This window comes from Podarcis gaigeae (genome assembly GCF_964106915.1).
Source record: "Podarcis gaigeae genome assembly, chromosome: 12".
Lineage (NCBI taxonomy): Eukaryota > Metazoa > Chordata > Lepidosauria > Squamata > Lacertidae > Podarcis > Podarcis gaigeae.
Window position 1 is genome coordinate 3495045 of NC_139688.1, and position 19775 is coordinate 3514819.

The 19775-nt window shown below is 47.5% G+C and overlaps 1 protein-coding gene and 1 long non-coding RNA gene across 4 annotated transcripts in view; one reads left to right on the forward strand and one right to left on the reverse strand.

Annotated features, from left to right (window-relative positions):
* Positions 1-19775, forward strand: part of LOC310827916 — a 103148-nt gene continuing 83373 nt past the window's right edge. Inside the window, exon 1 of the long non-coding RNA XR_014556557.1 lies at positions 1-1293. This is a non-coding gene — a long non-coding RNA (uncharacterized lncRNA). The remainder of the gene's footprint in view (positions 1294-19775) is intronic.
* The window catches only part of LOC310827687 (unconventional myosin-Ig-like), a 98149-nt gene continuing 90507 nt past the window's right edge, over positions 12134-19775 (reverse strand). For 2 of the 3 annotated variants that reach the window (XM_083703995.1, XM_083703996.1), the window contains exon 22: positions 12134-12848. In XM_083703995.1, the coding sequence (XP_083560121.1) occupies positions 12692-12848 (157 nt within the window). In that variant the 3' untranslated portion in view covers positions 12134-12691. The remainder of the gene's footprint in view (positions 12849-19775) is intronic. The other variant, XR_014556477.1, reaches the window with a different exon arrangement.

Sequence of the window (19775 nt, forward strand, 5' to 3'; positions counted from 1 at the left end):
TGGCTAGCCAAAAGTCCTGCAGAATTTCCTCGCCGGGGAGAGGGCTGCAATCCCAGTTGCTATGTGATCCCAGTTCTGTAATTGTCCATTGCTTGTTTTTTGCAGGCAGGGAGAGCAAGCCCTTTCCGGTTTTGCAATAGGCGTCACTCGTTCCAGGGCAGCTGCCCCCAATCTCTGTGTTACGTAAGACAGCCTTCGCCAACTTGGTGCCCCCCAGATGTTTTGTACCACAGCTCCCATCAAGCCGTGTGGGCTGATGCTGGGGCTGGTGGGAGTTGCAGAATCATAGAGTTGAAAGGGACCCCACAAGGTCATCCAGCCCAACCCCGCCTGCAATGCAGGAATCCCAGCTACAGAACCCCCACCCAGCATTTCCTGCACTTGCCACAAGCAGGGCGAACCCAGCCTTCGTCAACCTGGTGTCCTCCAGACGTTTAGGACTCCAACGCCCATCAGTGGCTGATGGGCTGATGGTCAGGGGCCAGCAGTCAGCTTCGCCTGTTGAACAGCAGCCTGAAGGGGGAGAAGGCAGAGTGACTTCACCTGTAGCTGATCAGCCTTCAAGGAAGCAGAGGAGAAGGCATTGATGAGAACCAGCTGGCTTCTGCCTCCTTAAGCAGAGCTCTCGGATGCTGTGGTTCCTGGCCTTACCTTGCTGCTTCCTGTTCTACATCTGGACCCTTGGTTTTGTGACTAAGAGCTTCATGCTCTACCAGCTTCATATGCTGAGCACATCTCAGAGACTCTGGTCTCCGACGAGCTCTGCACAACACGACCACGACACCGATGGGATTTGGAGTCCGTAAACATCTGGGATGGGGGAACATCCCAGTTGATGAAGGCTGACATGAGAGCTTTACAGAAATGAAACCCAGCTGCCTTAAACATAGCAGACCGCTGGCCAGTCTAGTAATGTCTACTCGAGGCAGTACTATTTTTCTAGAAAAAGAGGTGCTGGAACTCGCCATGAACACCTCTGTCTTTCTCTTAGAACGACAGTGGTGTCCACCTGAGAGGTGCCAGGATATTGTATCTTAGTGTTTTGTTGGAAGCCGCCCAGAGTGGCTGGGAAAACCCAGCCAGATGGGTGGGGTATAAATAATAAATTATTATTATTATTATTATTATAACTGAGTTCCGGCTGAAAAAAAGTCCTGGCTCCAGCAGTGGAGAACCTCTAGTTGCCCAGATGATGTCAAACCCCAGTGTTGAAAGACCTACATTGGCTCCCAGTACGTTTCTGAGCACAATTCAAAGTGTTGGCACTGACCTTGAAAGCCCTAAACAGCCTCGGTCCAGTATACCTGAAGGAGCGTCTTCACCCCCATCGTTCTGCCCGGACACTGAGGTCCAGCTCCGAGGGCCTTCTGGCAGTTCCCTCATTGCAAGAAGCCAAGTTACAGGGAACCAGGCAGAGGGCCTTCTCGGTGGTGGCACCCACCCTGTGGAACGCCCTCCTACCAGATGTCAAAGAGAAAAACTACTACCAGACTTTTAGAGGACATCTGAAGGCAGCCCTGTTTAGGGAAGTTTTTAATGTTTGATGCGTTACTGTATTTTAATATTTTGTTGGAAGCCGCACTGAGTGGCTGGGGAAGCCCAGCCAGATGGGTGGGGTATAAATAATAAATTATTATTATTATTATTATTATTATTATTATTAGACTCCAACTAGGGCCGGTGAGAGTTCAGCATTCAACATCACCTGCACGACTGCAGGTTCTTGACCCCTGCTCCAGTTGACAGCAGTTCCGCAAGAGAAAGGGAATCTTTCCTAGCCTCCTGACCCCTTTAAACAGGCGTTTGAACCCTGAGCTCTGGCCCCCAAGCCCTGCCACACACATGCCAGGTCCTTCTGTATAGGATATTTAGCTGGAGAGAAGCAGGATTGAGAGAGAGAAACCATCGCATTATAGAAGCACACACAAACCGTATTGCTACCTGCACACATATATTTTTATACGTGAGAATATCTGTAACAATGGGCTTCGGCTGTTGATTTCTTTTTATAAAAGATACAGGTTCTGCAACCGCGGGGCTCATCCAGATAACAGCTTCTCGACACTCCTGATCTAGAACTAGGGCAGATGCGCCAAGCTGGGAATAACTTCTCCCGCTCAAAGAAATATCCCTACACAGGGTGGTGGAAAGTGATCTACCGTATTTTCCGCTCTATAAGACGCACCAGACCACAAGACGCACCTAGTTTTTGGAGGAGGAAAACAAGAAAAAAAATACTCTGAATCCCAGAAGCCAGAACAGCAGGAGGGATCGCTGCGCAGTGAAATCAGCAATCCCTCTTGCTGTTCTGGCTTCTGTGATAACTGCGCAGCCTGCATTCACTCCATAAGACGCACACACATTTGCCCTTACTTTTTAGGAGGGGAAAAGTGAGTCTTATAGAGCAAAAAATGCGGTATTTGGACAGCCAAGCCTGTGTGTGTATTCCATGACCAAACAAGCACAGAAATCAACCACGGGCACCAAATTAAACCCCTTAAGAACCTTGGTTCCCTTACAAAAGCCAGGTTTCTAGGTCTTATGGGTTTGAAAGACACACTTGCATCTAGAGAAGCCCCATGTCCTTTCTCCTACAAATTTGCATCGTTGATACAAGCTGCAGGATTCATCGTTGGTTGGCACATAATTTGATGGTGACATGTGGATATTATTATTATTTTATTTAAGGGGAAATACAGGGAGCCCTATGCATAGCCCAAGCTAGCCCCATCCTAGCCAAGGGATGCAGCCTGGGCCATTATGGTTGTAACCTACCGATTTGGACTGGGGGAAGAACTCCGTCCTCGAAAAAGCAGGAAAAGCCAGTCGGGTAAACCCCTGGAGACTATAAACGCACACCCCGCCAAAGGGACTCTTTTAACTCTTGGGCCTCTGGGAGATTTTTGATCCCACTCATCTGCTGCTAAAAAACCCCAGCAAGTTCCCCTTCGGTGGAAATGCTGATATGTAGATATAATAATGTAAATAGCTTTCCTAAAGGGGTGGGGTGGGGAAAATGGACATTGTGCATGTTGAGATGTATCTATTTAATTTCCGTCTTTCTTTCTCTCCCCGTGGTTCCTTTTCCTCTTTTTTTGGAACGGTTTGCTTTGTAATTTTAAAAGGATGGGCAGCCTCCCGCAAAAAAATGTGCTGGATTATTCCTGCTTTCCATCCTGGAAATAGGACACCAAGATGACCAGGAACGTTCCTTTTCCTGATGCAATAGGACTGAACGTTTATTTTCAATACCGAGGCAACGGTTGCTCTTTCAAACCTCTATTGATTCCTCTGGTGGGATTTTTTTCAGCAACTTTCTCAATGGGGGTTGAGGGGAGCCTGAGGGACAAAAACGCGACCTCAAAATCTCCCCCCTCGCCCTTTCAGGCAAGGAAAATGTCTTCTTCTTTAGCCGGCCAGTGGCTTACAGTCTGCAAGGAAGGCTGGATTGCAAAACACAACCAGGACTGTTTAGCCTGTCCCAGGCCTGCCCTGTGCTGAATGAGGAACCCAAAAGGTATTTAAAGTTTTGGAAAAACAAACCCAACCCTCACCCAGAGGGCATTTGAAATCTCTTTGTATGATATTTACTATCTGAGTCTTGCCTAAGTGTTTGATTTCTACGTAGTATTGACCTGTAACATTTGCGGGGTGCAAACTGGAAGGGGAGATTTCTGTGGGGCGGGGAGGGGTGGGGCGGTGATTGCTGACCATGGCACTTTATGCAAAATAAAATAAAATCAGAAGAAATGTTAACAGTTTTATGTGTTTTTTAAAAAAGAAGAAAATGGAATGCCAGAAATGAAAAAATCTCTTTTGAATTTAATGTCTGTAGCCACAAGGCATCAATTCTTCGGCGATCAGCCTTCTTCGCAGAAGAATGGATGCTTTTGAATTCCGGTGCTGGAGGAGACTCTTGAGAGTCCCATGGACTGCAAGAAGATCAAACCTCTCCATTCTGAAGGAAATCAGCCCTGAGTGCTCACTGGAAGGACAGATCCTGAAGCTGAGGCTCCAAGACTTTGGCCACCTCATGAAAAGAGAAGACTCCCTGGAAAAGACCCTGATGTTGGGAAAGATGGAGGGCACAAGGAGAAGGGGACGACAGAGGACGAGATGGTTGGACAGTGTTCTCAAAGCTACGAACATGAGTTTGACCAAACTGCGGGAGGCAGTGGAAGACAGGAGTGCCTGGCGTGCTCTGGTCCAGGGGGTCACGAAGAGTCGGACATGACTAAATGACTAAACAACAACAACAACAACAACAACAACAACAACCACAAGGCAGCTCTTGCTGTGGGGCAGGGCTGTTGGGTGGATTGCTCCAAAGCAACACCCACAAGTCAAGAAGGAAGTATCGAATCGTAGACTTGGAAGGGACCCCCAGAGATCATCCAGTCCAACCCCCTGCAATAACTAAAGAATCCCTCACAGGTGGCCATCTGCTTATAAATGTCCAATAAACGACAGTCCATCACCTCCCAAGGGCGACCGTTCCACTGTTGAGCAGATCTTGGTGTCGGAAGGATCTCTCTAGAGTTTAGTCAGAATCTCCTTATTTAGTGAGCCTGAATCTCTAGGCGATGTGCTAGTGAGTTGAGAAACATGCAAGAGATGGTTGGAACAACCATCAGTGTGCTGGGTCCGGGGGTAACCTGTGAAATGCGGTCCAGGACTGGTCCAGAATCCAGAGGTTCTGTTAGGAGTCAGTCCGACAGGGCAAAGGCAGGACACGAGGCAGGAAACCAGGCAAGAACAGGTATAGGATCTCAGGCAGGATCTGGCATACAGCAATGTTGCTCCCACAACCTGGGGTGGGGTCCGACAGCCTTTTATCTCTGTCGGGGTAGCGGCCGGTCCTGATCCCCCGGCGACTCACCTCCCTGTCTCACCTGAAGGCAAGCACTCCTCCTGTCAGTGTGGTGTAGTGGTTAAGAGCGATAGACTCCTAATCTGGGGAACCGGGTTCGCGTCTCCGCTCCTCCACATGCAGCTGCTGGGTGACCTTGGGCCAGTCACACTTCTCTGAAGTCTCTCAGCCCCACTCACCTCACAGAGTGTTTGTTGTGGGGGAGGAAGGGAAAGGAGAATGTTAGTCGCTTTGAGACTCCTTCAGGTAGTGATAAAGCGGGATATCAAATCCAAACTCCTCTTCTTCTGTGAGTACTCAGGTCTCTCTTCTCTCAGACCTTAGTCTCTGCAGCTTGGGAGACGTCGGTGGGTTACTCGACCTCAGCCTCCCCTGACCCAACCGGCAGTGGAGCAGCTGTAAATGATGGCCCAGCTGGAGGCAACGAGGGAATCCCCGCATCTGCCAGGGCAGGATCAGGCCCCTGACTCGGCCCAGCTGGGGCTTGTTGCAGGGGAACCTGTGCAGACTGGGGCTCTTCAGGATCAGGCCCCAGACGTGGTTCAGATGATGCCTGAGGCAAAGGATCCGGTTTAGACTGAGACGCCTCTGGTTCCGAGTCTGAGCCCCAGTCCCAAGCCATCACAACTTTGAGAACCACTGCAGCAGAGCAAGAGTTTGCTTTTGCTTGCAGAAGAAACTCAAACTGACCTCCCGCAGCTAATAATAATAATAATAATAATAATAATAATAATAATAATAATAATTTATACCCCGCCCATCTGGCTGGGCTTCCCCAGCCACTCTGGGCGGCTTCCAACAAAATATTAAAATGCCGTAATGCATCAAACATTAAAAGCTTCCCTGAACAGGGCTGCCTTCAGATGCCGGCTGAACTCGACGCTACCTGTGTAGTGGAACCGAGTGGGGTTGAGTTGCATCGCGACACTGATGCGTCCCCTTCACACTTCGGTGGCCCGGCGCATGCACGGTTGGCCAGGGCCTAAACAGGGCTGCCTTCAGATGCCAGCTGAACATGACGCTACCTGTGTAGTGGAACCGAGTGGGGTTGAGTTGCATCGCGACACTGATGCGTCCCCTTCACACTTCGGTGGCCCGGCGCATGCACGGTTGGCCAGGGCCTAAACAGGGCTGCCTTCAGAAGTCTTCTAAAAGTCTGGTAGTTGTTGTTCTCTTTGACATCTGGTGGGAGGGCGTTCCACAGGGCGGGCGCCACCACCGAGAAGGCCCTCTGCCTGGTTTTCTGTAACTTGGCTTCTCTCAGGGAGGGAACCGCCAGAAGGCCCTTGGTGCTGGACCTCAGTGTCCAGACTGAATGATGGGGGTGGAGATGCTCCTTCAGGTCTACTGGTCTGAAGGCTGAGCTATGCAGCCCCAGTCCCAAGCCATCACAACCGGAACGCAAAACGTCAGATCAACCCATCATGTGGGAGAGGACGACCTCTCAGCAAGTTAAATGTAATAGTGGAAGTAAGAAATGTATATTAAGTGAACAGATTGGAAAATTTTCAGATGTGATTGATGGAAGTAAAAAAAAAAAAAAGGTGTAAGAAATGAAAGTATGTTTAATTACTGTTGAAAATGATAATGTTGAAAATTAATTTTAAAAAATAAAAAAAATAAATAAACCCTGGAGCGCTGCTGCCAGTCAGTTCAGACAATACTGAGTTGCTGGACCAGATGAGGCTGCTTCTTCTTAGGGCCAGCGAACCCAGAGTCATCTCCTCATCCTTCCTGGTTCTGATGCACTCAGCCTTAGAAGCCTGGCTAGGGATGTGTTGTGCCAAGGCTGGAGGACGAGGGGGAAGGAAGATGGAGAGATCGACGGCTGAGAGATATGCTTTCCAACAATAGACTCCACAATAACAGGTCTCCGTTAAGGATGCAATATTCGCATGCATCAGGAGTGGGAGGTATTTTTTCGCTGCTGATAAGTTAATATTTTCCCCGTCCAAGGTCAAGCATGTTTTGACGGGATGTGTCTCGCTGAGCGAATACAAGTAGGCTCTGGAGGACAATCGTGGGAATGATGGATGGCATCTGAGAATCTGGAGTCCAGAAGGCCCATCACACCTCGAAATCAGGCGCTCTGGAGCTATAAGCCTTCATCTCTCCACATTCCCAGAAGCGTTTGGGTGGGCTGTGGTTACCTAGCAACAAGAGGAGAACTTCCACTGTAAACCCAGAGATAAGGATGGAGGAGGATTTTTGTCTCCTCTAATGGTGTTATAGATTCTGAGGTGGGGGGAGACACCCCCTAAACTAGGGGTCAGCAAACTTTTTCAGCAGGGGGCCGGTCCACTGTCCCTCAGAGCTTGTGGGGGACCGGACTATATTTTGGAGAGAAAAAAAATGAATGAATTCCTATGCCCCACAAATAACCCAGAGATGCGTTTAAAATAAAAGGACACATTCTACTCATGTAAAAACACGCTGATTCCTGGACCATCTGCGGACCGAATTTAGAAGGCGATTGGGCTGGATCCGGCCCCCGGGCCTTAGTTTGCCTACCCCTGCCGTAAACCCTAGAAATTAATAACTGGTAGGATTTTGATTATTCAGGATGTGAAGGGAGAAATACAAGCTGCAGAGGAATTCTTGGGCTAGCCTAGGCAAAAAGACAAGATAGGGCCGTTAAGATATAATACAGGGCCACTGCAAAAGAATTGTCCTTCCCATTTGCCCTGTAGTGTGAACTGGGGGTTTTGAAGGTTGCTGGAGTAGCAGGTTGTGCTAAAGGTAAAGGGACCCCGACCGTTATGCCCAGTCGTGGACGACTCTGGGGCTGCAGTGTTCATCTTGGTTTAGTGGCCGAGGGAGCCGGCATTTGACCGCAGACAGTTTTTCCGGGTCATGTGGCCAGCATGACAAAGCCGCTTCTGGCGAACCAGAGCAGCGCACAGAAACACCACTTACCTTCCTGCCGGAGCGGTACCTATTTATCTACTTGCACTTTGACATGGTTAAACCACAGAGCCTAGGACTTGCCGATCAGAAGGTCGGCGGTTTGAATCCCTGCGACGGGGTGAGCTCCCGTTGCTCGGTCCCTGCTCCTGCCAACCTAGCAGTTCGAAAGCATGTCAGAGTGCAAGTAGATAAATAGGTACCACTCCAGCGAGAAGGTAAGAGATGCTTTGCGACAAAATAGCTCCTCTCCTACCCCACAGCAAGGCAAGAAAATTCACATAGTCATTCATGGCAATTTCCAGCTCTCGGTGATTCACTTTGCCTCGACTTCTTAGGAGCTCCTGTTCTATAACATTAAAAACAACAACCCACAGTAACATTGCCGCCTACTTCTCGCTCCTTCACTTCTGAATGCAAGAGAGTAGAATCATAGACTTACAGAGTTTGAAGGGACCACGAGGATCATCTAGTCCAACAACGGGGCTCAAATCCATGACTCTGAGATGAAGAGTCTTATGCTCACCTGACTCCGCACTCTGGAACTCCCTGCCAATTGATATCAGGCAATTCGCTGTACTGTTTTTGATGAACCCCCCAAAACAGTTTGTTTACATAGACCTCCCCAGACGTGTAAATCTGACATGTATTTTAATATGCGATTTTTATGTTTAAAGACCAACCCCTCTTATTCATGTTTTTTGCTTGCTTCTACACCCCTAATAATAATAATAATAATAATAATAGACGCGGGTGGCGCTGTGGGTTAAACCACAGAGCCTAGGACTTGCTGATCAGAAGGTCGGCAGTTTGAATCCCTGCGACGGGGTGAGCTCCCATTGCTCGGTCCCTGCTCCTGCCAACCTAGCAGTTTGAAAGCACGTCAAAGTGCAAGTAGATAAATAGGTACCACTCTGGTGGGAAGGTAAACGGCGTTTCTGTGCGCTGCTCTGGTTCACCAGAAGCGGCTTAGTCCTGCTGGCCACATGACCCGGAAGCTGTACGCCGGCTCCCTCGGCAAATAAAGCGAGATGAGCGCCGCAACCCCAGAGTCGGCCACAACTGGACCTAATGGTCAGGGGTCCCTTTACCTTTACCTTTACACCCCCAATAATGTCCGATCAAGCCACACATTTTGTAAATAAACCGTTTATTACTTGACAGCTGGTTGCAGCTCTGTAGTTTTTATAAGAATATTTGCAACGTTTACTAGAAGACGCAACAGAGCGGTGGTTTCCAAACCTTCGGGGGCCTCTTGGTTCCATGAACTCACCCCAGCGCTGCCTTTCCTACTCTATTAAAAAAGCACTAAGAATGATAACAACGCGGGGGCCGCTGGGGGCGCATCAGAAGATGGCCGACAATACCATCTCTCCGGCTCACACGAGGTAATTAAGAGGCTGTTATGGGAGTATGCAGCCTCCCTCGTTACCCCAAGCGAATGGGGAACGCTGCCTTGCCTGCTGTGCCCATAATACACCCCCAGATTCGAAAGGGGGTGAGGGCACTAGGCACAAAAGCCCTCGTGTGGGTCGGCTCTCCTGGACGCTGTCTCTGATCTGCGCAGCTAGTTGCGGGAGCTCAAAATAAACAATCAGAACAGAAGCAAACACACATACTTCAAGCAATGATCGGGAGTAAGAACTGCTAACTAAAGGGATCTCTGGGTAGAGGAGTGACGGGCTGGACTTAATAATAAATCAAGAAGAGGAATAAAGAAAGAAGAAGATTCATCAAAGGATCGGTATGTCGGAGCGAGACTGAAAAGGAGGGGGGGAGAAAAACTTTTCTTTTTTTGTCTTATGTGAGTACCCAATAATCCTCCCCCCAAAGAATCGTTGCAATTACTGATTATAAGCAGAACTGTGTGGAAATTAACTACTACGCAAGGACATGACTTATGGAAGCATCGGGAAACGAAAGTAAGTCCTTTGTGACGCAGTCATAAAAAGAGATTTATCATGCCAGGCCCGCCCGCAGGAATCCAGGGGGAGGAGGACTATGGCTGTTTCTATGTTGGAGTGTGGGTTCAGCTTAGCAGGGCCCCCTGAGAAAAATTTATGAGGGAGCGGCGGGCCTGGGGAGATCAGGACAGACTGTCCAATATGTTTTGAACGGAGGTGTTGAAATGGCGTCTGTCTACTTTTATGGCTCTTGGATGAGTGTAAAATCCACACAGGACATAACATGTTTGTTTTCAACCCGCTTGTGGAGATTATCAGAGATCATAAAGAAGAACAACAAGAAGAGGAGGAAAACAAGAAAGAGAAGATTGAACAGAACTGTGAATATTATTTTGACAGAACTGTGTAATTAAAGCAGCAGCAAGAGAGATGATTGGATTCCCTTTCGGAGCTCGAAGCATGGGTACCCCCAACGAAAATTTTAAAAATTTGGCTGTGTAATTTGGAATTATTGTGATTTGGAATTAATGTGATTGGCCTGTTAATAAAAATTATTTTTTAAAAAAAGAATGATAACAACGCAGCAAAATGCAAAACAGAAACAATTAATTGCACATTTAGTCAAGACCCAATTAGAACTGCTTAATTGGCTCAACGAAACTGACCAGGTTTTCAAAGTCTGACCATCATTTGTATCTCCCTGCCTCCCCGCTTGCCTCTTAGCACCCCCCCAGGTAATCCTGCTGTCCGTCCCCCCCGCCCCGGGTTGCTATCACCCACTTTGAGAACCACTGCAGCAGAACAAGAGTTTGCTTTTGCCTCCAAAAGAAACCAACGCTGCAAAGCAGCCTTCTGCAAACTGGCCTCCCGCAGCACTCCAGCGGTGTTGGACCACAACTCCCATCAGCCCCTGCCAGCACAGGAATAATAATAATAATAATAATAATAATAATAATAATAATAATAATATTTTTTAATTTTTAATTTATACCCCGCCCATCTGGCTGGGCTTCCCCAGCCACTCTGGGCGGCTTCCAACAAAATATTAAAATACCGTAATACATTAAACATTAAAAGCTTCCCTAAACGGGGCTGCCTTCAGATGTCTTCTAAAAGTCTGGTAGCTGTTCTTCTCTTTGACATCTGGTGGGAGGGCGTTCCACAGGGCGGGTGCCACCACCGAGAAGGCCCTCTGCCTGGTTCCCTGTAACTTGGCTTCTCGCAGGAAGGGAACTGCCAGAAGGCCCTTGGCGCTGGACCTCAGCGTCCAGGCTGAACGATGGGGGTGGAGACGCTCCTTCAGGTATACTGGACCGAAGGCTGAGCTATGCAGCCCCAGGGAACACAACTTGATTGGCCTCTTCCCTTTTGCGTAATCCACATCACACAGGTCTCCGCAGATTCCGGCTCATTCTCCCATGGCGTACTGAAGGGGAAAACACCGGGTAGCGTGGCTTAAGGATTCTCCCTCCACCACCACCCCGAGCAAGGAGGAATGATGTCACCATCGGGAGGAGTGTCAGAGTAACTGGGGGACCTTACTTGCTCTGTCCCGTGAATGCGGCGATAAGGAGGTGTCAGGACTGCCACTAGGTCCCAGCTCACAGAGGACCAACGCCCAGTGGATATTATATACAAAAGTCTTTATTGAAGTTTAGTTTCCATTTCCAAGCTCTGGGCGCGCAGGCCCACGTCTTAACGCTAGACCGGCTAAGTCCCCTCTGACTCACTGCTCCACCCACACCAGTTTAAGATTCTAGCCCGGCTCCACCTCTTGCGCTGCTCTTTCCTGCGTTGGGTCCTTCTGCCCTCTGGGGTTCCCTCCTTCCTGGACTCCTCTGACGCTGAGCCTCCTGAGTCTTGCCCCTCCCTCCGGCGGGCTTTAGGACCTGGCTCCCTTCCCGGGCTCCCCGCTGTGCCGCGCTCCTGTACATTTGAACTTGGCGCGCGCGCCCAGCCGGTGACTTTCCTTCTGACTGTTTCCCCGCTTCCTGATGTGGGTGTTGCCAAACCTGACTCCTCTCCTCCCTCTGGTGGTGAGGACACTGGTCCCGACTCCTGGGACTCCCCCTCCCCACTGCGCTCTGGTGGAGACGCTGGTCCTGATCTCCAGCTGCTGCTCAGGGACTCCCCGCTGGCCCCTCCCTCTTGAGGTTTCTCCCTTGGAATCTCCCTTGCTCTGGCCACCGGCGCTCCCTTCTGTGAGTCCTCCGATTCGCTAGAGAGGCTTGTGGAATAACTCTGGCCACTGTCACTGCCTGCGCCCCCCTCGTACTCCTCCTCCTCACTCTCCATTTGCTCCCCCTCCTGTGTCTCTCCTTCTGAACCCCTGACAGGAGGCTTTCAAGTTTCACCATGCAGATCAGCATAGAGAACGAAGGAAACAATAGGAAGTCCCATTATGTGTTTTTTGTTTTTTTAATCCATGTTAATAAACAGAGAAGAAAACAAGAGATAGTAGAAATATAAATTAAGTTTATTGTTTGTTGACAAATGGGGTATTACTTGTATATGGTTGTTGTTTCATTTATAAGATTTAAAGAATATTTATACAGTGGTACCTCTGGTTACGTACTTAATTCATTCTGGAGGTCTGTTCTTAACCTAAAACTGTTCTTAACCTGAAGCACCACTTTAGCTAATGGGGCCTCCGCTGCTGCCGCCCAATTTCTGTTCTCATCCTGAAGCAAAGTTCTTAACCCGAGGTACTATTTCTGGGTTAGTGGAGTCTGTAACCTGAAGCGTATGTAACCCAAGGTACCACTATACTGTATTTGTTGCATAAGATTGTCAATAAAGTATTAAAAAAAAGAGAGAGAACGAAGGAAAGAATCTACGGCTAGGTACTTCTTTCCTTTTCTTTGATAGGGTTCCTACTCCACACTAGCAGTCCAAGCAGCGATGCTTTGCTGCATGATTCTAAAACATGATTCTAAGCCTTGATGATGATTATTTTTACTCTCCGTTGAGGGGCTGTCAGGATGAAGTCCTGTCCTCCAAAATTGACCAGTGTTTATCTCCTCGGCCAGAGAAGCACGAAGCCATCACGGCTCTTGGCGAAGTCAGGCGTGCTCTGTTCTGCGCGCGTCTCCACGGAGACCAATTTTTTCCGCCCGTGGAGGCTGAGCTGAATGCAATCCGAGACCTGAACCCGGAGATCCCTCTTAGTCCTGCAAACATGGGAAAGGAAGAGTGAAAATCTGAGGGTAGGAGCTCAAACTGCTTCCCGGGAAATATGAAAAAGTTAGCTGTCTGTAAAACACAAATGTAAAAAGTGGCTAAGAAGTATAAAAATGCACTAAGTAAATTTTGGAAGTTTAAACAAACTGAAGGGCCTTATTTTCCCCCCATATGTCAGACACGGCCAAACTTGGCCCTCCAGATGTTTTGGGACTACAACTCCCATCATCCCTAGCTAACAGGACCAGTGGTCAGGGATGATGGGAATTGTAGTCCCAAAAATATCTGGAGGGCCAAGTTTGGCCAAGCCTGACATATGTGGCAGACATGTAAAAAGGCTTTGGGGGAAATGATACATGATGAATCGAAGAAAAGGTTCAAATTGGTTATTCCCCAAAGTTTTCTCCTAGGGATAATAGGGAGGGAGGTTCTGAAAAAGATGGTTAAACTATTTAATAATAATAATAGTAATGATAATAATAATAATAATAATAATAATAATAATAATAATAATAAAATAAATTTTATTTATACCCCGCCCTCCCCAGGCAAGGCCGGGCTCAGAGCGGCTTACAAGCAATAATAAAAACAAGTTGAATGATTACAACTTAAAAACAAAATTAAAATACAACATTAAAATATTGAAACATTAAAATATTAAAATGTAGCTTCATCTCAGGAGGAGAAGGAAAAGAAAAAAGAAAGAGAGGGAGGGAATCAAATTGGCTCCAAGCCAAAGGCCAGGCGGAACAACTCTGCCTTACAGGCCCTGCGGAAAGAAATCAGATCCTGCAGGGCCCTGGTCTCATGAGACAGAGCGTTCCAATAGGCCGGGGCCAGTGTTGAAAAGGCCCTGGCTCTGGTTGAAGCTAATCTAACTTTCTTAGGGCCCGGGACCACTAGGGTGTTGCTATTTATGGACCTTGAGGCTCTCCGTGGGGCATACCGGGAAAGGCGGTCCCGTAGGTACAAGGGTCCTAGGCCATGAAGGGCTTTAAAGGTCAAAAGCAGCACCTTAAATCTGACCCTGTACTCCATCGGGAGCCAGTGCAGCTTGAAAAGCACTGGGTGAATATGCTCCCATGGCAGAGACCCCGTGAGGAGCCTCGCTGCAGCATTCTGTACCCACTGGAGTTTCTGGGACAGCTTCAAGGGCAGCCCCGCGTAGAGCGAATTACAGTAGTCAAGCCTGGAGATGACCGTCGCATGGATCACTGTGGGCACACATTGATAATAATTATTATTATCAGCCATAGGACCTCTGTCTTCGAAGGATTTAGTTTCAAGCGGCTCCCATGAAACCATCCAGCCACAGCTTCCAAGCATCTGCTCAGTGTGTTCGGGGCCGAGTCGGTGTGGCCATCCATCAGCAGATGGCTGCTGGTTAGATCAATAACGTCCTTAGGAGGACCAAATTTAAGCACAAATTTGACCCACAGCTGTGAGGTATTCGCGAGCTTTTTTGCAACAGCAGAATTTAGGTTTGCAACAGCAGAAGCCAGAATCCTGTATATGCAGAAAATAGAAAGAAGGAAAAATTCAGAGTAAGGCGGAGAGGAATGGCTTCGAAAGTTAATGGACTATGCGGAAATAGTGAAATGGACAGCAAATATAAGAGACAAAAGGGATGAACTGTTCATGGAAGAGTGGAGACCCTTTTTGGACTATTTGAAGAACTGTTATATTCAAATGAAAACATGGGTAGGGTTCGAATTATGAGCAGAGGGATGAAAACGATAAGCAAAATAGAGCATAATTCTATTATATAAAGCAGTGGGGATAAGGTAAGAATAAAAATATCATGGAAGTAAGGATGGGAAGTCAAAATTTTGAGAAAAACATGCATTGAAATATAAATAAATTTGCAACATCTGTGAAAATCAATAAAAAAAACTATGCCTTAAAACAACAACAACACACGAACGTAAAAACAAGAGATTTGTGGAGCTCTTGGGAACCAGAAGTCTTGTCCTACCAACATAATTTTGGAGGGCAAAGGAGAAGAGATACTGACCCAATTCTCCCTTGTGTAAGCGCTTTCATTTTGTTATTTATTCAGAAAAGTATATAATACTCCATTTTTTAAAAAGGAGAAGGAAAAAAACCTCAGCAAAAAAAAAACAAAACCCAACTACCTCAAAGCAGTTTATGAAAACAACAAAATGGAACAATGAAATCATCAGTAAAGCAGTTTTTAAAAAAAGATTATTTAAAATATTGGGCAGTTGGGGAATAAGATCAAACACAGGCTAAAAAACCCATAGGATTAAAACCCACGTTTACATATCTGGGAGGGCTTTCCTAAAAAACAACAACCCAGAAAATTCTTAGCATGCTCTGGAAAGAGGGTGGTGAAGGGAGCTCCAATGTATGGGTGCTGGAGAGAGGGTTGGGTGCAAATGCAATAAATAAACAAAAATATCGATTTCTTACTATTGCGGAACGGGGATTATGTGACACTTCCATCGTTCTGCCCAGACACTGAGGTCCAGCGCCAAGGGCCTTCTGGCGGTTCCCTCCCTGAAAGAAGCCAAGTTACAGGGAACCAGGCAGAGGGCCTTCTCGGTGGTGGCACCCGCCCTGTGGAACACCCTCCCACCAGATGTCAAAGAGAAAAATAACTACCAAACTTTTAGAAGACATCTAAAGGCAGCCCTGTTTAGGGAAGCTTTTAATGTTTAACAGACTACTGTATTTCAATGCTTTGTTGGAAGCTGCCCAAAGTGGCTGGGGAAACCCAGCCAGATGGGCGGGGTATAAATAATAAATTATTATTATTATTATTATTATTATTATTATTATTATTATTATTATTATTATTATCAGTGCCAGTTCTGTTACTGGCAATCTCAAGCTGGTGCCCTCTAGGCTTTTTCTGACATCCAACTTCCAACAGCTCCTTCCAGCATGGCATTTTGCAGCTTCTGGCAAATGCTGAATCTTTTCAAGACTCGCTTTATTTCTGTGGTTGTAAGTTGCTTCAAACCGCTTCTTTAAAAAGCACTTTTATTGATTATTATCCTGTTAGCCCAAACCACAAGACGGATCCTGCTGCCAGAGAATTAGATGGTACTTATGCCAATCTGTTTTCAGCATTGCGTTTTAACGTAACCCACCTTAGGGTGAAGGGCACAACAACACCACCACACAAAACAGGTGAAAAATGGTCCCAGCCAGGAGAGCTTACGTTGTGCAGAGAAGATAGGAGTTGGGGTTACGGCGTGTGTGTTTGTGTGAACTGACAATGAAAAGAAAGAATGGGGAAATTTGGAGTGCACGGGGGCCAAAAGTGCCAACTCCCTGAGGCCCTGGGTACCCGAGCACCCACAAAATTCCCCATGAAGGGCCCGGGCACCTACAAATTCTGGGGCCAAGTTGGCACTCCTGCATAGGGGAGCTGGTAGGATGAGGCCTAAAGTCAGGACCATCTTTACCCGGGGATACAAGGGGTGCGGGGTACCTGGGCGCCAAATTCTGGGGGGCGCCAGGCGCCTGCCCGCTGAAACCGCCTAAGCTCTTAACTATCTACCTGTTATGTAATAATAAATAAGTTTGATCAAGCTAGAAAAACAAAATACTGTATTTTCCTCCTTAAAAGTAAGGGGAAAGGTCTGTGCGGCTTATGGAGCGAATGTGTTGTCCCTGGAGCCAAATTGCCCAGGGGCAAAAAGCAGATCATGTTTTTTTTTTGTTTTTTTTAAAGAGGGTAGTGGGTGTTGAAACAAAGCCGCTGATCATTTGCCGATTGGGGAGAGAGATAAGGGATGCTAGGGATAAAGGAGGCTGCCTGGGAGGGGGGAGGTAAAGACAGCAGACTTGCAAGGGGGGAAAACAGGAAGACTAAAGCAATCAGGAGAGAAATTAGAAGAAAAGGAGGAGCAAAAAACTGCTCCAGCTCAGGAAAAGACACTAAGGCAAACAAGAGGGAAGGGAGTGTTGAAAGGAAGCAGCTGATTGGTGGGATCGGGAGAGAGATAAGGGATCCTAGAGATAAAGGAGGCTGCCTGTGAGCGGGGCGTTAAAAGCCCGTGGATCCTCAGGATTTTTGCATTGGGTCACCCCAAATTCACCATCAGATCACATAGCATGTCCATGGCTACAGCCTGCACCAAAAAAAATCATGCACCCACTGTTGCGTGGGGCCGCAATGGTGCAAAAACATGGTTACAAAGAACAGATCCACAGGATTTTTGCGTTGGGCTACCCAAACTCACCGTCAAATCACATATCATGTCTGTGGCCACAGCATGAACCACAAAAATCATACACCCACTGTTTCGTTCAGAATATTTTTTTTCTTGTTTTCCTCCTCTAAATACTAGATGCGTCTTATTGTCAGGTGAGTCTTATGGAGCGAAAAATACGGTACATATATACCTAGGTATTACCGAAATGTATACCTACTGTTTCACTAAAGGACTTTCGACTTTGTGCGCTCATTAGCAGTGGCGCTTGTCATTCACAACGGCGATGCTTGTCATTCTCAACGGCGCCGTACACGCGAAATTAACTCTTACATCAAAATATTATGTAATGTCTTGAGCTGTTACGTGACAGCGGGGTCAGCGGCACCTTTGACACCTTTGGGGGCGGCTAAACTAAATTTGGGGGCGCCGGGCGGATCTTTGCACCCTGGCGGAGCATATGCTAAAGGCAGCCCTGCCTAAAGTGCTGGCGTTGGGGATCGGGCGGGAAGACGCAAAGGCTTTGAGGATCACATTTACAAAATTCCTCTGGGTGATGCACTCACTGGCCCCATTCTGCTCCTGCTGACCCCCTTATTGCAAAGGAACAGTCCAAGGAGGAGAAGGAATCATAGAATCATAGAGTTGGAAGAGACCACCAGGGCCATGGAGTCCAACCCCCTGCCAAGCAGGAAACACCATCAGAGCACTCCTGACATATGGTTGTCAAGCCTCTGCTTAAAGACCTCCAAAGAAGGAGACTCCACCACACTCCTTGGCAGCAAATTCCACTGTCGAACAGCTCTTACTGTCAGGAAGTTCTTCCTAATGTTTAGGTGGAATCTTCTTTCTTGTAGTTTGGATCCATTGCTCCGTGTCCGCTTCTCTGGAGCAGCAGAAAACAACCTTTCTCCCTCCTCTATGTGACATCCTTTGATATATTTGAACATGGCTATCATATCACCCCTTAACCTCCTCTTCTCCAGGCTAAACATGCCCAGCTCCCTTAGCCGTTCCTCATAAGGCTTTCCCCCCACACCTGAGCCCAGGGGGCAGAATGAGCCTTGGGAGGTTATTTTTGGAGAGGTGTTATGTACTGAGTTGAATAGGATCCAAAATGCAGCAGTCTGATTGGTCCTAGAACAATAGGGTTCAGAATGCAGCAGTCTGATTGGTCTGCAGGAGCCACCCAATCCAGCTCCAGGTGAAAGTGAATACACAACCTGATTGGCCTACAGGAGAATCCCGGAATTAGCCAATCACGTGTGGCCCATTGTGTAAATAATGTATATAAAGCAGATATTGTTGGGGAACTTTCATTCCTCGCACAATGAGCTGAATAAAGAACATGAAATCCACACTCGACTCCGAGTATATTTCAAGAGGTTAAGGCCGACCGGTGTTTATTTGCGCGCGCGCTCTCTGCCTCTCTCTCAGCTTCGAAACCTCCAAAACAGATTGAAGAAAAATCACCCTGAGCTTCCCACCTCTACATGGTCTCAGTGGTGGGATGCTAATTGGTCTATTCCCCGTTAGGATAAGGCATGGGTAGGCAAACTAAGGCCCGGGGGCCGGATCCGGCCCAATCCACTTCTCAATCCGGCCCATGGATGGTCCAGGAATCGGCGTGTTTTTACATGAGTAGAATGTGTCCTTTTATTTAAAACGCATCTCTGGGTGATTTGTGGGGCCTGCCTAGTATTTTTACATGAGTAGAATGTGTCCTTTTATTTAAAATGCATCTCTGGGTGATTTGTGGGGCACAGGAATTCGTTCACCCCCCCCAAGACAGTCCGGCCCCCCACAAGGTCTGAGGGACAGTGGACTGGCCCCCTGCGGAAAAAGTTTGCTGACCCCTGTACTACAACCTGCTTAAGCATGATGTTGGTATCCAAGAAGGACCAGTCAGCAGATAGGCAGTGTGGCATAGTGGTTAGAGTCTCGGCCTAGGACCTGGGAGAAGACCAGGGTTCGAATCCACACTCGGCCATGAGGCTCACTGCCTGTCAACCTAACCTACCTGTTGCGGGAATTAAATAGGGGTGGGATGTGAGAGAGAGAACCATTTTCGCCACCTTGTGCTCCTTTGGAGAGAGAAAAGGTGTGATATAAATGTAATTTTAAAAATATATAAAAATCCCGAAACGCATCTTGCGGTGGAGAATCCGCCCCCTTCCCCCCAGCAGACGGAGCAGATCATTTTAACCTACGTCTAAACTCGTCTCTTCCTGGCCAACCGTTGCCACGGCAACTGGGCACTCAGCAAGAACCATGGCAACTGGGTCCGAATGCTTCTTCCTGCAGCCCAAATATGGCAGCAGGATGTTGGAAGGCGAGGACCTGGAAGTGTCATCCCAAGGCAGGTTGATTATTATTATTATTATTATTATTATTATTATTATTATTATTATTATTATTTTAAGTACCAGGGTGCACCAACGGCCCTTAATGGTGAGGAACGAAAGCAAAAGATGGAGGTGAATTGCCACTTGGTTCAAGATCGGGGAGAAGGAGGAAGCCTCAGGGGGCAGCAACAGTCTGGAAGCAAATTCAGAAGCGCTGCAGGATAATAATAATAATAATAATAATAATAATAATAATTCTATTATTTGTACCCTGCCCACTTGCCCCAGCCACTCTGGGTGGCTTCCAACATAATAAAACAAACATAATAAACAATCCTAGTTGCAGCGACGTCCTGTCCCAGCCAGACCCCTGCAGAGATTATGCAAC